The following is a 19,820-nucleotide window of genomic DNA, read 5'->3' as shown; positions in this document are numbered from 1 at the left end:
ACATAAATTCCATTCAATAAATGCTGTATGGCCCTTGGAATATTTTTCAACAAACAAAACAAGTCAATAAGCATCTAAATGTTACCTCCATGGGCTTTAGCTGAGCATTTATATTAAAACAAGGAATTTCCTGATACCACTCCCAGGATAAATTTCGCTCAACGATGACTTCAAGATTTAATGGCAGTAGTAGATCTAATACTTCCTGGTATGTATCATTTATAAATTGAGATCTGTAAGTATAAATAAAATTGTTTTAAATTGTTTATTATACATTCAAATAGTAAAAATAAGAAAAGATTAACTTAAATTTATCATTTTATATAAAATAACAGAAATCAATATTGTTTCATATAAAAAGAAAAATAAAACCCATCAGACTTTTACATTCAAAATGAGAGATGTTCCAACCCACTAGAAACCTAGGAGATTTTCTCTGAGCTGAAGTGTTCCATATCACAGAGGAATGAATTATTAAAAGGATTTTTCAATATAGTGCCAAAAATAAATAAATTACATAGTAAACTATTACAATAAGAATTACCTTTATATAATTTATAAACAAATATACCATAAGACCTCATTATAAAAACACCTTAATTTACTGATTTAGATAGGTAACAAAACATTACACACCCTGTGACTTTATAAGAACAAAGTAGCACTGCATGAAATTTCTAATTCTATAAATCAGAATAGCTAAACATATACAATTTCAAGTTAGGCTGAACCTTTTTGCCTTTCCAAGCACTGTAAAGGTAGGAATGATGCTTAGGAACTAAAAAAAGAACAGGAGGTCACTGAATCCCTTCACGTGGCAATGGGACCATAGAAGCCTCCCATTGACCTTCAAGTGACAATCTGAAAGTGTTAATCCTCAATAAGGTAAACATATTTTAATGGGCAGCAAATTCTTAAAGTAGGGTATGAGGACAGGACTACAGAAGTCTAGCTATCATTTACTCAGAGAGAAATAAGGGAGTTCATCAGAGCTCTCTCAGAATGCCTGATATCAAATATTTTACAAACAATCTATATAGTAACCCTATACTTACACATACATGCATCCTTGCAGTCTCCACTTAGCGGCAATAGAAATCTAACAGTCTTATACTGCACATATGTACAATTTTAATGGGTATGTATTACAGTATGTGGCTATACTATAAGTCATCTATTTAAATAATCTTGTATTATTAAAAGTATATTGTTCCCAATTTTTCACTGTAATATAGGAATCATTATCTCTGTACACATTTTTGAGTAAATGTCTTTCCTTTCAAACCAACTTTAAGAAAGAAAATAGCTATGTCAATAGATTAGGTGGGTCACTACGGAAGTTTTGAGACACACTGTGTTATGGTCCACTATTTCACTTCCAAAAAACAGTGAACAGCATTCTTTCTGATTCCCTTGGGAATGTTCAACTTGCTTGGCTTATCAGTATTGTTGGGAAGGCTTCATTTGTTTCTGTCCACACAGGTATTATGTTTCTTGATTTTTTCAGTATCTCTAAACTTTCATAATGATCCATGTACTTCCCCTGGAAAAACTTTTCTTATTAGCAATACCCCATATCTGAGTTAGTTGCTCTTCCGATGTGCTCCCACAAGGACCTTGAACTATTTCCATCACTGCACTTAATAAACTGCATTTTATTAGTTTAGTGTGTCCTCTACTGTTCCAGTTATAATGAAAGCTTCATGACGACAGGTACTATGTTTATCTTATTCTTTCCTGTGTTGTCAGTACTTGGCTTAGATTATTAGCATGTTACACTGTCAATAAATATTCACTAAATTGCATTCAAGATATTAAAGTATAAACAACATTACAGGTAGTCACAAATATGAAAACATGCTTTCTAAAATGCTGGAACTAAATTTTTAAATATCAACTATCTTAAAATTATTTCAAAGAAAACTGATGATACATTGTACTTGAGTAATCCTATTTATAGGCATTCATCCTAAACAGGTGAATTATCCCAAAGAAGTGTGTGGACAATCACGTAAGTACTGGTGAACAAAGATACCAATCATCATTATAGTGTTATTTATAACCATAAAAAAGAATCGATTTAAATAGCTAACATAGGGAAAATGAATTTTTAAAAAACTAAGGAATAAAATTAAAATACTTAGCAAAACTATGTACTCAAAATAACATGGGAAAATTATAGCATATTAAGGAAAAGGCAATGTAAAAAAAAAACATACAACATAATTCTAATTTTTCTGAAGTTAAACATATATGCAGATAAAACGAACTGAAAGAAATATTCCAATGTATCTAAAAGCAGCTATTTTTGGAAAGTCAAAAGATTATCAGTCATTTTTCATGGTCATTCTCAATTAAAAATATCCTTTTTGGGACATAAAAATAATAAATATGATTTAACACTATACAGATATTTGTAAACTCTTAACAGTGAATAATCCATTTTTATTATAGACCCCCACTTAATACATCTAATGTTTCTCAAAATCAAACAAGATATGATTAAATATAGATGTATAAATATTTTATTTTTAGTTAATTCAGAATTTTTACACAATTTAAACTGCAAGTTAATGAACTCCCTGAAATTTATTACTCTTATTATCTTTAGCCTACTACCAATATAAAAATCTCTCACCTCAATATTTTCCTGTAATTTCTGAAATCCCTGGCTTGGATAAAGAAATTATTCTGTATTTGTCAATGTCTTCACAAAATCTATCATTGCTTTCTTACTTTAAGTGAAACCTGTCCCTGGATTTTTATAAAATAGAGGCCAATTTTTCTCTAATATCCTATCTCAGAGTAAGAGATAGAAATAATTTTTCATAATTTGCAATGATACTTCCCAACTCTATTATTCCTTTAAGAATAACAATGTGCAGTCTTACCATATTCTACTTGTGCTATAATTCATCAACTATTCAGTGTTTATTTTTGAAGACTTGGAAATTGTTGGGTCTCCTGCCCATAAACCACTCTTTACATTCTATTACACTCTCAGTAACCTCTGGTCTTCTAACTTCTTCCCTCTCTTATCATTCATCAACATGATTCTCAATCATTAAAATCCTATCCCACTACCTTTAGTCATACTCGCCTGGTAATCATTCAGCCTTGCCTGGATCCAACTGACTTTTAGATTCCCAATACAAAATACCAAGTACTGAATGGGAAAAAAAGTCATATACTACTATATTTATTCATAGTTAACAACATCAACAGGTCCCCAAAACTTTATCAACACATTTTCTTGGTTTCTCACATCTCTGCCTGCTTCTTCTTCTTTTAAGACAGAGCCTCAAGCTTTTGTTCTTGGTAGAGTGCTGTAGCATCACAGCTCACAGCAACCTCTAACTCCTGGGCTCAAGCAATTCTCCTGCCTCCCCCTCCCAAGTAGCTGGGACTACAGGCACCCACCACAATGCCCGGCTGTTTTTTGGTTGCAGCCGTCACTGTTGTTTAGCGGGCCCAGGCTGGATTCAAACCTGCCAGCTCAGGTGTATGTGGCTGGCACTTTAGCCACTTGAGCCACAGGCGCAGATCCTGCCTGCTTCTTAATCTCTTTTTCCTCTGACAGTAACCTTTTTTTAATTTTTAATTTCAGGTTAACTTGAGGGTATAAATAATCAAGTCACAATATTTCAATGTTATGTAGAGTCCCTCTTGTAGTTGTGTCCCACAGCCAAAAGGTATGTCATACACTATTACATTGTACCAAGTAAGTGGGAGCACCCCAAAGATCCCCCTGTGCCTCTTCCTTCTCCCTCAACTTGAAATGAGTTTTTCCCTATGTGGGCATTAATTAGATCTTGTACTAGCTTCATATTACCACAGAGTACATTGGATATCTGTATTCTTGGGATACTTTACTAAGAAGAATGTTTCAACTCCATTCAGGTTAATACAAAAGATGTAGTCACATTTTGTTTTGGCTAAATAGTACTCCATGGTATACATGTACCACAGCTTGTTAAATCAATGCTTGAGTTGGCATTCAGGTTGTATGCACATCTTGGCAACTGTAAATTGAGCTGCAATAAACTATCTAGTGCAAATGTCTTTATGATAAAATGATGTTTTTCTTCTGAGTAGAAGCCTAGTGGGATTGCAGGGTCAAATGGGAGGTGTAATTTGACTTGAGAATTCTCCATACTTCTTTCCAAAGAAGTTGTATTACTTTGCAGTTCCACCAACAGTGTAAAAGTGTCCCTCTCTTTCCACACCCATGCCAGCATCTGCAACTATGGAACTTTGTTATGTGGGCTGAGGCTAAGTGATATCTCAGGGTGGTTTTGATTCATATTTCTGTGATGATGAGCATTTTTTCCTATGTTTCTTAGCCATTCATCTGTCTTCCTCAGAGAAGGTTCTGTTTATGTCTCTTGCCCAGTGATAGACGAGATTGTTAGCTCCTTTTTTGACTAATTTGAGTTGTCTATAAATCCTAGCTATCAAGCCTTTCTGAGATTTGTAACATACAACTATCTTTTTCCCATTCTAAAGGTTGTCTATTTACTTTGTCATGTACGTAGCTCTCCAGAACCTTTTTAGTTTAATTAAGTCCAATTTGTTTATTTTTGTTGCTGTTGCAACTGCCACTGAAGTCTTCTTCATAAAATCTTTCTTCAGGCTGACATGTTCAAGAGTTTTTCCCACACTTCCTTACAGGACTTTTTGCTGTTTCATGCCTTAGATTCACATCTGTTATCTACCTTGAATCAATTTTTTTAAGTGGTGGAAGGGACGGGTCAAGCTTCAATCTTACATGTGGTTACTCAGTTCTTCTAGTACAATTTACTGAATAGGGATTCTTTCCCCTGCTATATGCTTGTTTGGTTTATCCAAAAAAAGATGGCTGTAAGAGACTGGATCACTGTGGACTTGTAATATAACCTAAAGTCTGATAGAGCAATGCCTCCATTTCTTTTTATTATTAAAAATTGCCTTAGCTATATGGGGTTTATTCTGGTTCCATGTGAAACAAAGAACTATTTTTTCCAGTTTTTCAAAGCATAATGTTGGCATTTTAGTGAGGATCACATTGATTCTGTAGATTGCTTTGGGAACGATAAACATTTTAACAATGTTGACTCTTTCCGGCTATGAGCATGGTATGCTCTTCCATTTATTAATGTCTTCTGCTTTTCTTAGGCTTTCATAATTCTCTTTGTAGAGGTCCTTCACCTCCTTTAATAGGTATATTCCTAGGTGTTTCATTTTCTTGAAGCTACTGTAAAGGGAATTATGTCTTTGATTAATTTCTCAACTTGGCTGTTATTGGAGTATACAAATTTGGGGACACTGATTTTGTATCTGAGACTATACTGTATTTCTGAGTCATTTCCAAGAGTTTTATGGTTGAGTTTCTGACATTCTCTAAGTATAAGATCATATCATCAATAAAAAGTGAGTTTGTTCTCTTCTGCCCCCATTTGAATGCCCTTCTCTTGCCTGATTGCACTGGGTCGAACTTCCAGCACAATGTTGAATACTAGTGGTGACAGAAGACAGCCTTGTTTGTACCAGTCCTAAAGGGTAAAGCTTTCAGTTTTACTCCATTATGTTATCAGCTGTGGGTTTGTCATAGATGACTTCAGTAAGATTAAGAAATGTACCACCTATGCCTGAATTCTTAAGTGTTGTTGTTAGAAAAAAATGCTGAATTTTATCAAATGTTTCTTCTGCATCTATGGGGACAATCACATGGTCTTAGTTTTTGCTTTCAAAAACTATCCGTAATATTTATGGATTTGTGTATATAAAACCAGCCTTGCAGCCCTTGGATGAAGCCTACTTGATCATAATACATAATTTCTTTTTTTATTTTTACATATACATGTGATTATTAGGTTTCCACATTTTGCCTTCACAAATTTAAAAAGGCTTTAAATTTAACAACAATGTTTAAGGACTAAAAACAAATACCTCGTAAAGAACGAATGAAGATAAATATATTCAGAAAAGAAATCAGACTATTGCTGCAATGAAGTATTAAGCAATAATAATAATAGGAATGCAAAGAAAGTAACATTCACATTGTCAAATAAGAGTATGTCTATTATAGAATGCTTTGACTCTGAAGTGCAGTATGGAGTCATCAATTAACTTCTTACATAATTTTTTTTTTTTGAGACAAAGCCTCAAAGCTATCCCCCTGGGTAGAGTGCTGTGGCATCACAGCTCACAGCAACCTCCAACTCCTGGGCTCAAGCAAGTCTCCTGCCTCAGCCTCCCAAGTAGCTGGGACCACAGGCACCTACCACAATGCCCGGCTATTTTTTGGTTGCAGCTGTCATTGTTGTTTGGTGGGCCTGGGCTAGATTTGAACCCACCACCTTAGGTGTATGTGGCTGGTGCCTTTGCCACTTGAGCCACAGGTGCCGAGCCTTTTATAATTTTTTTAATGTGTAGCTGCCATCTATTAACTAAGATTTTACTGAGTATTTCTGCATCTATAATCATTAGTGATACTGGTCCATAATTTTCCTTTTTAGATAGGTCCTTTCCTGATTTTGGAATCAGGGGTGATGTTTGTTTCATAGAATATGTTGGTAAAGGTTCTTTCCTTTTCAATGTTTTGTAATAGTTTCTGCAGTATAGGTACAAGCTCTTCTTTGAAGGTTTGATAAAATTCTGTTGTGATACCATCTGGTCCTGAGGGTTTTATTTTGGAAGATTACTTATTGTATCATTGATCTCAGTGCTTGATACTGGTCTGTTCAAGAGATCTATTTCTTCTTGGTTAAGTGTATGGAGATAATGTGATTCCAGGCATTGGTCTATTTCTTCCACATTGTCAATTTTCTGGGCATAGTGTTTCTTGTAGTAAAGATAATGCCTTGTTTCTCTGTGATAGCTGTTGTTATTTCCTCTTTTTCATTTCTGATTGAGTTTATTAGAAATTTCACTTTTCTAGGCAGCGCCTGTGGCTCAAAAGAGTAGGGTGTCGGCCCCATATGCCAGAGGTAGCGGGTTCAAACCCAGCCCTGGCCAAAAACTGCAAAAAAAAAAAAAATTCACTTTTCTGTTTCTAGTTAATATGGCAAAAGTTTTATTATTTTTTCAAAGAGTTAACTTTTTGTTTCATTAATTTTCTGAATTATTTTTTCAGTCTCATTTATTCCTGATTTAACTTTGGTTATGTCTTTTTGTCTTAGGTTTAGGATTAGATTGCTCCTCCTCTTCCATTTCCTTGAGATAATTTATTAGTTTGTTGATTTGCTCTCTTTCTGTTTTCAGATGCAGGCAACTAATGAGATAAATTTCCTTCTTAGGACTGTTTTTACAGTATCACACAGGTTTTGGTAACTTGTAGCTTAATTGTTGTTATGTTCAAGGAATTTAACAATTTCCTCCTTTACCTCTTCCTTAACCCAACTGTCATTCAGCATAAGGCTGTTTAGTTTCTATGCCTTTCTGTGGGGATGTTGGAGTTGAGTTCTACCTTATTACCTTATGGCCTGAGAAGATACAGGTATAATTTCGACTCTTTCTATTTTGTTAAGGTTTGATTTGTGTCCTAGGGTATGATACATGGGCTGATGAGAAGAACTTATATTCCTTAGCTTTGGGATGCCATATTCTGTATATATCAATTAAGCTCATTTGTTCTAGGGTTACATTTAAGTCCCTTGTATCTTTGTTTAGTTTCATTTTAGAGCAGTGGTTCTCAACCTTCCTAATGCTGTGACCCTTGAAGAATCTGCCCCTGTAGGTCAGTTCACCCTTATTCCTGGCTGCTTGCATAATTCTCTTTCATCTTGACTTTGAATTGATTCATTACACTGTGTCTTGGAGATGTTCTATTTGTGTTGAGATGACCCAGGGTTCACTATTCCTCTGGGAGGGGTGTTTCAGAATCTTCAGTGAAACTTTGGAAATTTTCACTTCTGATATCCTCCAGTAGGGCTTCCATTCCTTTGGGACATTCTTCTTCCCAAAGGTCACTATAATTTGTATACTGGAATGCTTCATGGGTTCCTACAATTCTCTGAGTGAATGTTCTGCTTTCTCAATCTTCTTTTCGGTTTCTTTAACTATCAAGGTTAGCTCAACAGCTCTACCCTCTGCCTGAGATTCTTTCTTCTCCAGGCTCTAATCTGTTATTGATAATTTTTAGTACATCTTTAAGTTCCCTAATTAACTCCTTCAATTCCTTAAGCTCTACCATACCCTTTCTATATTCTTCATATCTTGCTGAACCCATTTTTTGGTTCTAGTTTTCTACTTTCTCATCAATTTCCTTTATTGTCTTTGCCATCCATATTTTAAACTCCCTTTCTGTTGTTTCCATTAATTTTTTTTTTTTTTTTTTTTTTCTGTTTTTGGTTGGGGCTGGTTTTGAACCCGCCACCTCCAGTATATGGGGCCAGCACTCTACTCCTTTGAGCCACAGGCGCCACCCCCTGGCTATTTTTTTTTGCAGTTTTTGGCTGGGGCTGGGTTTGAACCCACCACCTCCGGTATATGGGGCTGGCACCCTACTTCTTGAGCCACAGGTGCCACTCTTCCATTAATTCTTTATAGGTGGAATCCTTTGAACTAGCTGCCTCATGATCCTTTATGGGAGTTATTCTATTTTGGTTTTTCATGTTGTCAGAATTTTTCCATTAGTTCCTCCTCCTTGTGTTTTCTTCTTACTTCCTTCATTTACGTTTTCCTTCTCACTATCTTCTTTGCTTTAAATTACCTTGTTTGTATCAGAGCTTAGGTGCTAAAGTAGCCTTTTGGTATAAGGCCAACATGAAGAGAATGATAAAAGAGCAATAAGGTAGAAAGAAGAGAAAAAGAAAAAAAAAAAAGAAGGGGGGTGAAAGAAAAGAATTGAACAAAAGAAGAGAAGGACAGAAAGAGACAAAGAGAAATACAAAAGAAGTGGTGTTGTTCAGCAGGGATTATGGCTACACCTGCAACTCTAGGGCTTCTAGGAGCTGGGCTGGGTGGTGTCTCAAGTCAGGAACTCCTTACTAGCCTGGGGAAAAGCGAGACCCCACCTCTGCCAAATATAGAAAGGGGAAAAAAAATCAGCAGTATGTCACAGTGGGGACCTACCAATACCATCTTTCTGAAGGACAAAGCTAGAAGGATACCCCTGAGCATAAGCTCATGACCTCTTTGAGCCAGACCAATGCTGTGACTACCAGCCAGACTATTAATGTGACCCCCTGCCCAGCACCTAAAGAAAAAATAAATGAAAATAAAGAAAATTTTAAAATTCAGTTATGTAAAATAAAGAAAGAAAAGGAATATCTTAGCTGTTGTATGAGAAATTTATGTGGAAAATATAAGAAAAGTAGTAAAATCCCTACCAAAAGAGAAAATAAAAAAAGGGGCTCAAAAACCATGACAAAAATGGTGGAGCCCTTGCTATTGAAAACAGTAAAATTGAAAAAATAAAAATATAACCTAAAACAAAAAACAAAACTGAAAACAACAGACACCACAAGTATTAAAAAAAAAAAATTCAACGAAAAAATTGGGAAAAGGAACAAAAGTGAATTTTTTATATATATATGTGTGTATAACTATATATGTATGTGTATATAACTATATATGTATGTGTACATATATATATATGCTGGACTCTAGGTGATGCTGTGCTATTAGGAGATGAAAACACACATAGCTTTGCTGTTTAAAATTAGGGCCAGAAGCCATGCTCTAGTTGCAAAGGAGATCCAGTCCTATCTTTCCGACTTACCCTCAATCAGGACCTGATTGCTTCTTTAGCATCCAGTCCCTGCAGGACTGTGGTCCTAAAGCTCTTGGCAGATTCCTTGGGAGGCATGTAACACATTGCCCCCTGACAACAAAGTGGCCTTACTAGGGGCACAGGGATGCTCAGGTCACTCCATGGATTGATGTCTGAGCTCAGCAGGCATGCCAGGGCCAGCCATGGACTAGAATCCTGCAGACTATTTCTCCCACATAGTCTTCCCACAATGGTGGCACCCAGATAGTAGCCAAGCACATGGGAGATCAACCCCACCCAATATTCAATTCCGGCCTCTGGATATTGTTCAAGTCTACTCACTCATTTAGGCCTTTCAAGGCAGCTCCAGTGAGCAGTTTAGCCTAAAATCAAAAAACTGCAGGACAACCCTGTCCTGTCCCTGTTCCTCCATGGGCAGGCTGGCCAGTCAGCCCCTGCCTGTTCACAAGCACATGCATGCCTTCTGTGAAGGTATTCCTCAGCTCCAGACTTCCTTGCTGGTTTATGTAGTCTACCACTGTTTCACTGTGCCCCCAGAGTAATGTCCCTAGGTAGGTTCCCCCAGCGAGAGGTGGCTGGAATATTTTTCTCTACCGCCTCACTGTGAAAGGCTAGTAAGGAGATGTTTCTAGTCCTCCATCTTGCTCCACCCCCCTGACAATTTCTTAAATATTGACATTCCCGAGTATTCTTCCCCATATGTTCATTCTACAAGGTCTCTGTGTCTGATCTTCCAATGGCTTCAATAAGTACTGAATCAGCTAAGTATTACTAAAGTAATTCTAAGTATTACTAAAATCTAAAGGTCACTCTCCTAATATCCATACACATATATCCAACTGCCTTCTAGATCTCTTGCAAGATGTCTCCATACAGAAGTCACACAACCATTTCCAAGTTACTTTGTCCCTTGAAGAAATCATTACTATCTTCATTCTATTTTTTTCCTGCATTGCTCTCTTATCAAAGTGAACTGCATTATCATGAAATACTTATTTCCCAGCATGTAATCTAGAGAAAATTTTAATTTCTCCTCTCCTTTAACTCCCACATCTATTTGATTATAAGTTAATTCTACTTTTTAAATTTCTCATTAACTCATTTTCACATTACTACCTCATTTTCCTTATCTAAATCATCTACGACCCTTATATAAATTACTGCAACAGCTGCCAAACCATTCTTTCAACCTCCACCAGTTTTGTCTATATCGTATCTATTTTCTATAACCCTTCCTAAATCCAAAGGTTGTTCCTATTTTTATTCATCAGCTAAGTTTATTAGTAGTACCTACTACAACAATAAGGTTGGTACTATTTATTAAGCCCTTATAAAGATGGTTCACCAGTATGTTTCTTGTTTCTAGCATAGTGCCTGAGATTTATTTGGTGCTTAATAAATGCTCAAATATTCAATTGATGGAAACGTCTCTTTCCATCCAAGATGGAGTAACATGAACCAGATGTACCTTTCTACCTGAAACAACCTATCCCACCTCCCCCCTCAAAGGACAAAATATCTTTAAAAATAGTTTTCAAAACACAGATAGTAATTCCAAAGAGACGGGGGAGAAAAACAAGGTAAGCCCTTGCTGCAGTTTACTACTGTTTTGAGGTCATGACACAGGAAGGGGGAACTCAGTACAAGGCCAGCAAATTCCCATACATGAAAAGATATGACCAAACAAGACAAAGTTCGTACAAGAAAAGGCACAGTTCATACAAGGACATGCCAGAGAGAAGAGAGAACCGAGAGTTACAGAGAGCAACTCAAAATCCATAGCACTATATAATGCACTTGAATTTACAGTACTATAGCCTACATTAGAAGAGGAAATATTTAAATCAATAATCTCAGGTATCACCTAAAAAACTTTCAAAAAGAGTAAGGCTAATGTAAGAAGGAAAAATAATTACCAAACCAGAAATCAATGAAAGAGAAAGGAGAAAATACAGAAAACAATAAAATCAAAGCTGGGTCTTAAAGATCAATTACACTAGCTAGCCAGACTGTGAAAATAAGGCATAAATTACAAGTATCAAGAATGAGTGAGACAATAAAATTATATATATCAATAAATAAGAAGGGAATAGTATGAAAAACCTTATGACATTAAATTCTAAAACTTAAATGAAATGGATAAATTCCTTTTTTTTTTTGAGACAGACTTTCATGTTGTCACCATCAGAACAGTGCCGTGGCATCAAGATCACTCAAGAAAAAAATAACTTGAATAGCCAAAAATTTGTGAAGGAAAGAAAAATTGTACTTTAATAACTCCCCATGAGCAAACTCTAGGCTTAGACACCTATGTCAAAACTTTTCAAATGCTATACATTCAATGTATGCTTTTTATTGTATATCAATTATTTCTCAATAAAAGGGCTTTAAAAACATGCAATTAATGGAAGGAAGGGGATGAAGGAAAAATAGACCAGCCACAGGCCAAAGAGAAGTATAGCTTGAGAGTTAATTAAGTAGAAAATGAAATAAAAATAAAAGTGAAGAGGCAAATAATAGGATGAGATCAAAGAAAAAGGACAAGAAGAAAGGGCAAATGAAGCACAGAGGTGAATCCAAGTAAGAAAAGAAAGCAGACACTAAATCCAGAACAAAATAGCACAGAAACACAGAGAAGGCAGTATAAAAGCTCTGGAACAGCTTTGAATATTCATTTATTTCCCTATCCAATGCTCAGTGATTACATAAGATTACATGCTACTCTTTGTTTTAACTGAAGTATCAAATCCATAGCACAAAGCTGACAGAGTACTGGATGATACTGGGTTTGCAAACTAAATAAATGTATTCTGTAAGAAATTTCCCTATTTCTTCCACAGCCTAATAATTTCTAAAGAACTATAGAAAGCAGTAATATACTTCCTCAAATAATAAATTTTACCATTTTTCTAATTACCTAAGAAAAAAATTGTATTACTTTCCAGGTTTTTGAAAGCTTGAAGACTCATCATTGATTCTGCAAAAATACAGCTAAGGGGCACATAATTATAATAAAATGAAATCTCGATGTAAACAGAATAATTGAGATACCAAAGCCATTAATGTGAAACAGAAAAAGATCGGGTATACACTTGTGAAAAGCTTACCTGTATAGTCGCATTTCACTCAGCTTTATTGTTATCAAATCAATAATGGGTGGGGGATTGCTTTGACTCTCTGTTACCATATGGAACGTGTTTGTCATTGTAATTAGTCCAAAATCAGCAACAAAAACATTTTCAGAAACTGGAGACTGTGGGATGACCACAACTGGGGCTTTGATATTAATATCCAATGCCAATCTGGAACTTCTTTGTGCCAGTTCTTTTACACCAGTAGCAGCCATTCCTGCTGCCTGAACAGTTGCCTCGGCAAGGGCTTCTTTAGCTGCTTGAAAATTATCTATAAAAGCCTATAAATATAACAATTATATTCCTAAAGTTGCACTTATAACAAATAAGACATTAAATATGCATTGATTTATGATTTTACTTCCATGAAGAAAACTTTTACTTGGTACAAGCATTATTTATTCAGAGTCTGATTATCTATATTAACTCTCTGATGTAAATACTAAGAAACACAAAGAAATAAATAAAATAAAAACCTAGCTCCTGGTATAAAGCAAAATGGGGATACGGTAATGTTTCCTCAACATTCTGTTCCCTTATTACTTCACTTTGCCTAATAGCTAAACAATAATAGTTCCCTATACAACCTCAATGGTCAGAGGACTTTTTTTATATTCCTAGGATTAAAGAGAAAAAGCAATAAAATCTTCCTTTAAGAACTCTGAAATATGTTTCCTAATTTCTGAATTCCAGGAAGAAATACTTTACGGATATAAAATTATCTAGACTTATATGTAAATCTCATGGTCAAAGACAAAAATGACATTTTCAGTAACTTCTAAGTAACAATTACTATAAGAAGGCTCAGTGACATAATATTTTTGAGTTGTACAAAGAAATTAACAAAGAATACTTGTTCATCTCTACATTTATGTGTACAAAAACATTTTACAGCTATAGGAAAAACTACACAGTAGCCTCAATTTAAAAGAATACAAAAACAGTAACACTTTTAGAATTAACTCGAAATTCTCAAATAACAATAACGGGCTCTACATTTCCAAATGTATCCTCATAAATACACAAATACTGTCCTTGCTTGTAAGAACTGCCATACTTGGCCTATTTATTCTACAGGGTATCCCAAAAGTTGCCCCTCAAGTCAACATTTATAGGGAAAGTGGGAAACTGTAGCTAAATGCACCTTATTTACAAAATAATTCTCTACATGTTGGCCACCTCTTTGTAAAATTTTGTAATGAATATTTTGTAAATAAAGGTACATTTAGCTACAATTTTCAATTTTTCCTGTGCATAGTGACTTGAGGGGTGACTTTTGAGACACACTATGTAATAGTCTTAGATTTTCTGGTTAATATACCAAAATTGAGAAGCACATTTTAAAAGAATAAATAGTGATATCATAGATACAGGTATGACACAGGAAAAAGCATCAGCTAAGGAAAAGGAAAACCCCAGAAAAAAGAGACTACAAAAAGTAGAAATGCCTTAGGGTAGCTTCATATAGGGATTAAATCTACCTCCTTAAATCCCTGATATTCACAGAATTACAATGTAATATTCTTAATGATAACACGAGATGAGAACAAACTTTAATTGTATATTCAGTATTTTGGTTTTGGTTGGGGGGGAGTAGTGTTGGACACAGAGTCTCACTCTATCACCCTAGGATGATAGCTTCATAGCTCTGACATCATAGCTCACAGCAACCTCAAACTCTCAGTCTCAAGCGATCCTCTTGCTTCAGCCTCCCAAGTAGCTAGGATTACAGGTGTCTGCCACAACACCTGACTAATTTTTTATTTCTATTTTTAGTAGAGATGGGGTCTTGCTCTCGCTCAGACTTCCCTTAAACTCCTGAGCTCAAGCAATCCACCTGCCTCAGCCTCCTAAAGTGCTAGGATTACAGGTATAAGACAACACATTCAACCTGTATATTGAGTATTTTTTAATTATAGAGTTGGATTACAGGAAATACTTAAGCCAATAATGTATAAAATGATTTTAATTTCCCCAGTAAAAATGATGTTATATTAGTAAGGTACTATACATTTCATTCATTATGATAAGCAGTATCCAGAAAATTATAAAAATTAGGAGAAAAGAAATCAAGCAAGGAATTTTTGTTATTCTTCACCCATGTTTGAAATACAGCAAACAATAACCATAAAAGAAAATAATTTATTAAAATACTTACCAATATAGAATATAGAAATTTTGTGACAAACACTACTTCAATGCAACCAACTGTTAAATTAACCTGAATGTCAACTGCATTCATATCTGTGTATGCAGGACCAGCAGTTGCATCCACATAAGAAATCATTTTCAAGCTGAAAACTTCTTTTCCAGTGATATAAACTGCCTAAATGAGAGAAAATTCAATTGTCACTATATGATATGCCTTCAATACAACCATAAAGCAAAAAGATAACACACACATACTTGCACAATCTTACAGGTATTCAAGCCAAGTACAAGTGAGGCGACAATCCCATTTTATTGGGAAACATGGCAAAATTTCTCATATTGGTGGTGGTAGCTCCCTTAGTGGTCATGAAATAAATTTAACAGATCTGGCCCAGCATTTGTGTTTAAATGACAAAACATTAGAAAACTATCAAAGTATATATTTTCTTTTTTCTTTTCTTGATGAGTCTTACTCTGTTGACCCAGCTAGAGTGCTATTTTGTCATCATAACTCGCAGCAACTTCAATACTCCTGGGTTCAAGTGATTCTCCTACCTCAGTCTCCCAAGTAGCTGGAACTATAGGCATGATGCCCAGGTAATTTTCTATTTTTTGTGTAGATGAGGTCTTGTTCTTATACAGGCTGGTCTCAAACTCCTGGCCTCAAGCAATTCTCCCACCTTAGCCTCCCAGAATGCTAGGATTATGAGTGGGAGCTACCACACCTGACCAAGAATATGCATTTTCATTTTGTATGTATACTTTTATGCTGAAAAGTATATTTCCTGATTTATTGTTAAAAGTTTGAAAAACACTGCAGATACAACTTACTGAAATTCACTTCTCTATATTTGGGGTATGTGAATAGATTTTTCAGATTCTTCAAAGAAATCTCCTCCTATCTCTTTACCTCTAGTTTTTATTAGTTCTTGAAGAACCATCTTAATTGTCAACCAGGAATTACCTATAGTGATTTAAAACTTCAAATTCTGCAATATCAGTTAAAAATGGTGGTGACAACAGGGTATGTAAATTATTAAAAAAAAAGTTGGAGGGGGGCGGAAGTAAGATGGTGGACTGCAGCCAGCTTTCCACAGAGGCTCCCATCCAGAAGGAGACTTAAAAGACAGAAGTTTAGCAAGTAAGCCAATAGTTTGGAGCGGACCATAGAGAGAAGGTTGAAGAATGTATATCAACTCTGCTGAGGCGAGCAGCAACCCCAAAGATACAAACAAAAGGTACTGAATCCATGGCCAAACAGACAGGAGTCCCCTCCCCCATGAGAAGGGCTTGCAGTAAACTCTATACAAACAAGTGAGCAGAGTTCAAATGTCCTCCCATTCCATCCCACAGGAGAGACCCTCTAAAAACTGGACCTCCTACCCGTACTACGATGCCATGGCACTCTCCTGCGAGGCATAAAACTGTATAAAACTGTATGTATTCTCTACCTGCAACTCTGAACTCCCAGTGCTCACCTCCACTCGCACTCTGAGGTCTGGAAGCCTGTCCCTCATGGAGTCCAGATTCTTGGGGATTTTCTCAAGAGGTATGGACAGAGAAAAGGCCCTTGCTCAGCTGTGGTGATTATGTAGCATAGGAGTAAGGAGAGGACGGTCAGCTGAGAGAGAACCATACAGGAGCGGCAGTGGTGCCCCCAGGTGCAGAACAATAGCAGTAGCGGGAACAATTAGGCTCACACCCCTGGGGCTATCCAGGACAGACACGCCCTGTCTGTCTGGGCAACCAGAGGAAGCCAGGCACCTTCTCCTTCTCCAGTGTCAGCCATTGGTGGAACGGATCTCCCTGTGAGTAAAGGGAAGGTGGCCTGAGGTGGTAGCAGCTTGGGCAGAGCATGGGACTAGAATACACGTGCGCAGAGCTGGCAGATTCCCAGGGAGGGGCAGAGCCAGAGGACTGCTTTACTGAGGCTAAGAGCACCCAGCCCTCAGGGGATCATAGCTGAGACAAAGGTGGGCAGGCAGAGGCTGGAACTGACAGCTCAGTGTGAGCTCTAATTGCTTGCCGCTGCTGGGATATGAGTCATAGTTTCTGTCACCTCAAGCAGTGTCTCATAGCCGGGACAGAAACAAACTCTGCGAAGTTGTGCTGTTCTGCCCGCAACATCAATCAGGGGTGGGGCTGGAACTGAGTGAACCGCCCCAGCCTCCATTAAGCACCCAAAGTTGTCAGGCCACACCTCTCCCTTCCAGATAGTGACAGAGTGGCGGCCTGGCTCAGGAGGCATAGATCTCTCTGTGACTCAGCCAGGCATAACCCCGTGGAGCATCTACTCATTGGAGGGAACTGGGATACCAGTGACTGGATGTGACAGAGGTGAAAGGTGGGGAAGGAGGCATCAACCTTCCCAGACTAATTTATTTGCTGGGTTGGTCCATCTCACTTCACAGAGCACCAGAGCCAGTCATACTTGAGCTGCCAGCAGACCCCTGCTATCTAGTTGTCAGAGATCTTTTGAACTCCCCCCACCTGAGACCAGTGCTGACTGGGACAACTGACCTGGACCTTTTGAACTGGGCCAATCACCCAAGGACTATCCAAAGTGGTACCCTGGGTGTGTGGTTGTGGGGAGGTGTGATTTTCCCTTTCCAATTGTTGCCTGTGGGGGACGGGGTGACTTAATTGCTGGTATTTCTCCATAGCTGAGACTTTAACCCAGAGTAACTAATTTACTAGGGTATAAAAGAGACCAGCTGATAATAAGACACAGTGACGTAGCCCCACCAAACCAAGGAGGCCCCCAGTTTCTCAGGCCATACCACTGTACGGGTCCTTGGCAAAGCTCTAGGAAAAAAGGTACAGACACCAATCTCAGCCTTTGGGCAAAGGGCTAATCACTACTCCTGGAGCCCCCAACCCAAATTCTCCTTATCTACGCATCTAGCCAAACAGTGCAAATTAAGCATGGGGTGGAATCAGTGGAAAAACTCTGGTAACATGAATAACCAGAGTAGATCAACCCCCCCCCCCAGGAAGGATAGGGCACATGCAACTGTTATCCATAAACAGATGGCTGAGATGTCAGAAATCAAGTCCAGAGTCTGGATAGTAAATAAGATCAACAGAATGGAGGTAAGGAGGGAATCAGAACTTCAAGGAATTATTCAAAAGATGCCTCAAGAATTCAACAATTTCAAAGATAAAATGACCAAAGATTTTGACACATTGAGGCAAGAGTTTGCAGCCCTCAAAGATCTGAAAGATACGGTACAATCCATCGCTAACAGAATGGAGCAGGCAGAAGAAAGGATCTCTGACATTGAAGACAAAGGTTCTGAATACGCTCAAGTGCTCAAAGAGGAAGAGAAATGGCGAGCAAAAACTGATCATTCTCTCAGAGAGTTCTGGGATAATTCGAAGAAAACCAGTATTCGCCTTATAGGAATCCTTGAAGGCAACAAAGTTGCTTCACAAAACACAGAGGCTCTTCTTCATGAAATTATGAAAGAGAACTTTCCAGATATGCCAAGAGATTCTGAAATTCAGATAGCAGATAGTTTTGGAACCCCAGCACAACTAAACCTGAATAAGACATCCCCCAGGAACATCATAATTAACTTCACTAAAGTCAATATGAAAGAGAAAATTCTAAAAGCAGCTAGACATAAGAAAACCATAAACTACAAGGGGTCATTAGAATGACTACAGATCTCTTGCTGAAACCTTTCAGGCTAGAAGAGGATGGTCATCGACTTTTAATCCCCCAAAACAAAACAACTTTCAACCCAGGATCCTGTATACAGCTAAACTGAGTTTCATCTATGATGGAGAAATTAAATACTTCAATGACATTCACATGTTGAAGAAATTTGCTGTAACTAAACCAGCTATCCAGGAAATTTCTAGACCTATCCTCTATAATGACCAGTGCAATCCTCCACCATAAAAGTAAACTCACTTAGAAACTTTTGATCAAATTACAACTTCCATAGTAGCAAAAGGATTAAAAATGACCACTGGACTTTCGAAAAACTCAACATCCAAAATTTTACCAGGCTTATCAATATTCTCAATTAACGTGAATGGCTTAAATTGTCCTCTAAAGAGGCACAGGTTGGCTAACTGAATACAAAAACTCAGGCCAGATATCTGCTGCATACAAGAATCTCATCTTACCTTAAAAGATAAATATAGACTCAGGGTGAAGGGGTGGTCATCTATATTCCAGGCAAATGAAAAGCCGAAAAAAAACAGGTGTTGAAATTTGATCTGCAGATACAATAAGGCTTTAAACCAACAAAACTAAGCAAGGATAAGGACAGTCACTTTATATTTGTTAAGGGTAATACTCAATATGATGAGAGTTCAATTATTAATATTTATGCACCCAACAAGAATGCACCTCAATTTATAAGAGGCACTCTAACAGGCATGAGCAACTTGATTTCTTCCAGCTCCATCATAGCTGGAGATTTCAGCACTCCTTTGGCAGTGTTGGATAGATCCTCCAATAAGAAGTTGAGCAAAGAAATTTTAGATTTCAACTTAACCATCCAACATTTGGATTTAACAGACATCTACAGAATATATCACCCTAACAAAACTGAATACACATTTTTCTCATCAGCACATGAACATACTCCAAAATAGATCACATCTTAGGTCACACGTCTAACCTGAGCAAATTTAAAAGAACAGAAATTATTCCTTGCATCTTCTCAGACCATCATGGAATAAAAGTTGAACTCAGTAACAACAGGAATCTGCAGACTCATACAAAAACATGGAAGCTAAATAGACACGAATTATCAGAACCTCTGGGATACTGCTAAGGTAGTACTAAGAGGGAAATTTATAGCACT

At 37.0% G+C, this 19,820-nt stretch overlaps 1 protein-coding gene across 3 annotated transcripts in view; it reads right to left on the bottom strand.

Moving 5' to 3' along the window:
- VPS13A (vacuolar protein sorting 13 homolog A) overlaps window positions 1–19,820 on the bottom strand; it is a 223,662-nt gene that overhangs the window by 104,518 nt on the left and 99,324 nt on the right. For all 3 annotated transcript variants that reach the window (XM_003782963.1, XM_003782964.1, XM_023508036.1), the window contains exons 32-34: window positions 15,005–15,172; window positions 12,823–13,127; window positions 86–233 (exon numbers count right to left, since the gene is read on the bottom strand). In XM_003782963.1, coding sequence (XP_003783011.1) covers window positions 86–233; window positions 12,823–13,127; window positions 15,005–15,172 — 621 coding nt within the window. The remainder of the gene's footprint in view (window positions 1–85; window positions 234–12,822; window positions 13,128–15,004; window positions 15,173–19,820) is intronic.

The sequence above is a fragment of the Otolemur garnettii genome, unplaced genomic scaffold (genome assembly GCF_000181295.1).
Source record: "Otolemur garnettii isolate 467f Iridium unplaced genomic scaffold, OtoGar3 scaffold00006, whole genome shotgun sequence".
Classification (NCBI taxonomy): domain Eukaryota; kingdom Metazoa; phylum Chordata; class Mammalia; order Primates; family Galagidae; genus Otolemur; species Otolemur garnettii.
The sequence above is the reverse complement of the archived record's forward strand: the minus strand, read 5'-3'. Positions and strand labels throughout refer to the sequence as shown.